The sequence below is a fragment of the Microchirus variegatus genome (genome assembly GCF_963457635.1).
Source record: "Microchirus variegatus genome assembly, chromosome: 16".
NCBI lineage: Eukaryota > Metazoa > Chordata > Actinopteri > Pleuronectiformes > Soleidae > Microchirus > Microchirus variegatus.
The window spans coordinates 1,165,682-1,170,142 of record NC_139817.1 but is presented as its reverse complement, the minus strand read 5'-3'; the positions used below and the strand labels follow the sequence as shown (position 1 = coordinate 1,170,142).

The 4,461-nt window shown below is 44.0% G+C and overlaps 1 protein-coding gene across 1 annotated transcript in view; it reads left to right on the top strand.

Annotated features, from left to right (window-relative positions):
- Positions 1–4,031, top strand: part of cpm (carboxypeptidase M) — a gene marked incomplete at both ends in the record, with an annotated part of 13,926 nt that extends 9,895 nt beyond the window's left edge. The window contains 6 exons of the mRNA XM_083902824.1: positions 3–102; positions 205–310; positions 410–580; positions 2,124–2,276; positions 3,502–3,650; positions 3,750–4,031. Coding sequence (XP_083758950.1) covers positions 3–102; positions 205–310; positions 410–580; positions 2,124–2,276; positions 3,502–3,650; positions 3,750–4,031 — 961 coding nt within the window. The remainder of the gene's footprint in view (positions 1–2; positions 103–204; positions 311–409; positions 581–2,123; positions 2,277–3,501; positions 3,651–3,749) is intronic.
- Between the last annotated feature and the right edge of the window lie 430 nt (positions 4,032–4,461).

Genomic DNA, 4,461 nt, shown 5'->3' with positions numbered 1-4,461 from the left:
AGGTTCAATCACAACGGCGTCGACCTGAACAGGAACTTCCCCGACGCGTTCGCTGGAACGCGACGTCAGTGTCGGTCTGTGGACGAGACGCAGGAGTCAGAGGTCGGTAATAACAACAACAACAACAACAACAACAACAATAATAATAACAATAATAACAATAATCGTGTGTACGTTTAAAAAATATCCGCGTCCGTGTGGAAGGTCCGTGCTATGATTGGCTGGTTGAAGAGCGAGACGTTCGTCCTCTCGGCGAACCTCCACGGCGGCGCCCTGGTGGCCAGTTATCCTTACGACAACAGCAACGGCGGTGAGAAGAAGAAGAAGAGGAAGAAAAAGGAAACGTTTTCGTTTGCGTTGTTTTTCCTTTAAACGCAATCTCTTTTTTTTTGTTTGTTTTTCTGTGCAGGCGGCGAGCAGGTGGGCGGGGCCAGCGTCTCGCCTGACGCGGACGTGTTTGTCCACCTCGCCAAAGTTTACTCCTTCAACCACGGCTCCATGCGCCACGGCAACAGCTGCAACAACTGGTTATCGTTCCAGGACGGGATCACCAACGGTTACCAGTGGTACCCTCTGGAAGGTCAGCACCGTTTTTTTCCGCCACCAGGGGGGGGGGGGGGGGGCTCCAATCGACAACGTCTGGGTTACGTTGTCCCGGTAAAGCAGCGTGGGATCATTAAAAATCTCGATGTTGGTGTTCCTCAAGGCTCAACTATAGGCCCGCCAACTCTTTTTCTTTTTTCTATTAATTCATTTTATTTATTTTAATTTGATAAATGTTTGAACAATTATCTTTCCTCTGAAGGAACATTTATATGTGCAGCTGCCAATAGGAGGCGCTCTCGCTCTGTAACTGCACTGTGATTGTTTCCGACCAATCACAGTGCAGTTACAGAGCGAGAGAGTTAGAGGAGGAGCAAAAAGTCTGAGTTTTTTCTCACCTGAATTTACAGCAAAATAAAAGATGATAGTGTCATTATTGATAAATACACGTATATATATATATATATATATATATATATATATATATGTATGTACGTATATATCACGTATATATAATTTTATTTATTTATTTATACATGTATTAAATAAATAATAAATAAATAATAACATATATATATATACATATACATACTTTATTATTATATATATTTATATGTATATACATATATATATACATGTGTGTATATATATATATATATACATATATATGTATATATATATATATATATATACATATATACGTATATATATACATATATATGACTATATATATATACATATGTATATATATATGTTATTTTGAGAGTTGAAATACGTTACTCCTCCGTCCTCTGGCTGTTTTAGTCAAACTTTTAGCAACACTGCCCCCACTGGTTTCCAGTGGTATTACATCATTTCACCTGTTTCCACCAAAAATGTCTTAAACCTTTATTTATCTTTTCGAGGAAGAGCGTTACTGAGACAACGCACCGTAACGATGGAATAAAGTGAACGTAGATTTACGTAGGTTCGACGCCTCCGTCTGTTTGCGTGAACACAAAGTAGCTAACAATGAGCTTAAAAATCGAGATTTGTTTGTTCGGCTGCAGCGATATTTGTGTTTACTCGTTATCGTTGTTGTTGTTGTTGTTATTCGCTCCGTCTCAACACTTTACGTCACTTTTAAATATTTCTGCTCAAACCAGTGACGTGGAAATTAGCTTCTTTACGTTTTTGCGCTGAATATTTAGAGCGAAGAACGCAATGAAATTTAGTGTTTCAGGGAAACAGGAAGTTAAAGAGTGACGTCGCTGCCTCACACGAAGAATAGTTGTTGTTTTTTATTATGAATTTTTTTTATTTTTTTTTACGCTTTATTTTTGGGCGACAAAAAGCTTCACTTTTATTTATTTATTTTTTTTTTTATTATATGATTTTTATGAAGCGGGTAAAGTGGGAAAACACAGTAAAGTAAAGTGTGACCTGACATCCACGGAAAACCTGACAGTGATGCTGATGTCGGACGAAACCTGATCATTGAAACCTGATCGACCAGAGTGTGTGTGTGTGTGTGTGTGTGTGTGTGTGTGTGTGTGTGTGTGTGTGTGTGTGTGTGTGCGTGTGTGTGTGTGTGTGTCCAGGTGGGATGCAGGACTACAACTACGTGTGGGCTCAGTGTTTGGAGATCACTCTGGAGGTTTCCTGCTGTAAGTTTCCTCCCGAAAATCAACTTCCTGCTCTGTGGACGGAGAACAGGGAAGCTCTGCTGACCTTCATCAGGCAGGTCCACCTGGGTCAGTACACCTGTCTGTCCACTAGTCTGTGAAACATGTTCCACTAGTCTGTGGAACATGTTTCACGTCTTTATTTCACTGTTAGACAGACTTTAACAACAGGAAACTGACGTTTGTAGCAGTGGATCAACAACTCCTGTGAACTCCTGTGTCTCTGTGATGTTAAAATCACTGGTTTACTCTATGGACTTTGGTGTGGGAGAGTGAGTGGTTTATAAACTCCAGTTTCCTCTTACTTGAGCCCTTTGTACGGAATAAAATCACCATAAAAACAAGTCTATGATATCTTAAGAACACGTTCACTTCTTTATTTCACTGTTAGACAGACTTTTCCAACAAGAAACTGAAGTTTGTAAACCACTCACTCTCCCACACCAAACCCCATAGAGAAAATCAGTGATTTTAGCTCACGGGGGAAACAGGAGCTGCTGGTCCTCTGCTGCCTCGTGTGGTCACTTTGTGTCACTTTGTCACTTGTGTCAACGTCTGATTTTGTCAATTCGGCTTTTAAAAATCTTTGTTTGCAATTACTTCGGTGACACAAAGTGACCACACGAGGCAGCAGAGGACCAGCAGCTGCTGTTTCCCCGTGAGCTAAAATCGCTGGTTTTCTCTATGGGCTTTGGTGTGGGAGAGTGAGTGGTTTTCAAACTTCAGTTTCTTGTTGGAAAAGTCTGTCTAACAGTGAAATAAAGACGTGAACACATTATTAAGATATGGTAGACTTGTTTTTATGGTGATTTTATTCAGTACAAATGGGTCAAGTAAGAGGAAACTGGAGTTTATAAACCACTCACTCTCCCACACCAAAGCCCATAGAGAAAACCAGTGATTTTAACATCACAGAGACACAGGAGTTCACAGCAGTTGTTGATCCACTGCTGCCTCCATCACTACGTTCAATTGAGTCATTTTGTGAATTCGACTTTTAAAAACCCTCATTCAGATTTAAATCAGTGACACAAAGTGACCACACGAGGCAGCAGTAGGCCAGCAGCTCCTGTGTCCCCGTGAGCTAAAATCACTGATTTTCTCTATGGGCTTTGGTGAGGGAGAGTGAGTGGTTTTACAAACGTCAGTTTACTGTTGTTAAAGTCTGTCTAACAGTGAAATAAAGACGCAAACACGTTCTTAAAGATATCGTAGACTTACGCTGACGCACATTTTACAAGCCAAGTCTGTTGCTACGTGGCTAAAATCTGTTTTTTTGTTTTTGTTGTTAAAGGGGTCAAAGGTCGCGTCTTTGATAGTTTGGGAGTCCCGGTGCAGAACGCGGTCGTGGAGGTCAAAGGTCGCAGCAACATTTGTCCGTTCAGGACCGACACACGCGGCGAATATTACCGACTGCTGCTGCCGGGGAAATACACCTTCACTGTAACCACACACACACACACACACACAGTGTCCTCTAGTGGTTGAACTCCAGTCACTGCACTGACTCTCTCTCTCTCTCACTCTCTCTTTGATTGACAGGTGACGTATCCCGGTCACCAGGCGCTGACGGAGACGCTCGACGTCCCGAACGGTCCCGACCGCTACTCCGCCCTCAAGCACGACTTCCTGCTGCGGCGGGCGGCGAACAGCTCCACCCACTCCCCGCCCGCCCAATTCAGCCCCGCCCCCAGCGCTAACCACACGCTAAACGTGGACGGAAGCGGCGGCGGCGGCGGCGGCGGCGCGATGGCCACGCCCACGTGGACAGGCGTGAGCGCGGGGCTGGCGTTTCTGGCGGCGCTGAGATCCGTCTCCGACTGACGACGAGGTTTGGTCTCCGACGTCGGACGTTTACAGGTTTTATCGGGAGACATTTTGACGTCCAAAGCTTTTTTTCCGCTGCCAAAGACGCCGGACGTCGCAGTTCCTGAAGGGGGCGTGGCTGGAAGCAGATTTTCTTCTTTTCTTGAAGACGTTTTGTCGGACGTCAGTTTTCAGGATCCTGGTGTCGCTCGCACGAGGAGAACTTTGCTCTTTTTTTTTTTTACCATCCTTGTGGTTCCTGATAATCGCCTGTAGGTGGCGATCTCCGCTCCACGGATTCTTGAACGCGCGTTTGACGACGTCTTTGGTGCAGATTAACAGACGCGCTCATACCAAACGGGGGAAAAAAACGGTTCTTTTACGATGCCTTTTACCTGCAGGCGTCCTGTATGTTGCCTTTATTGCTAAGCAAAACAGCCACTAGGGG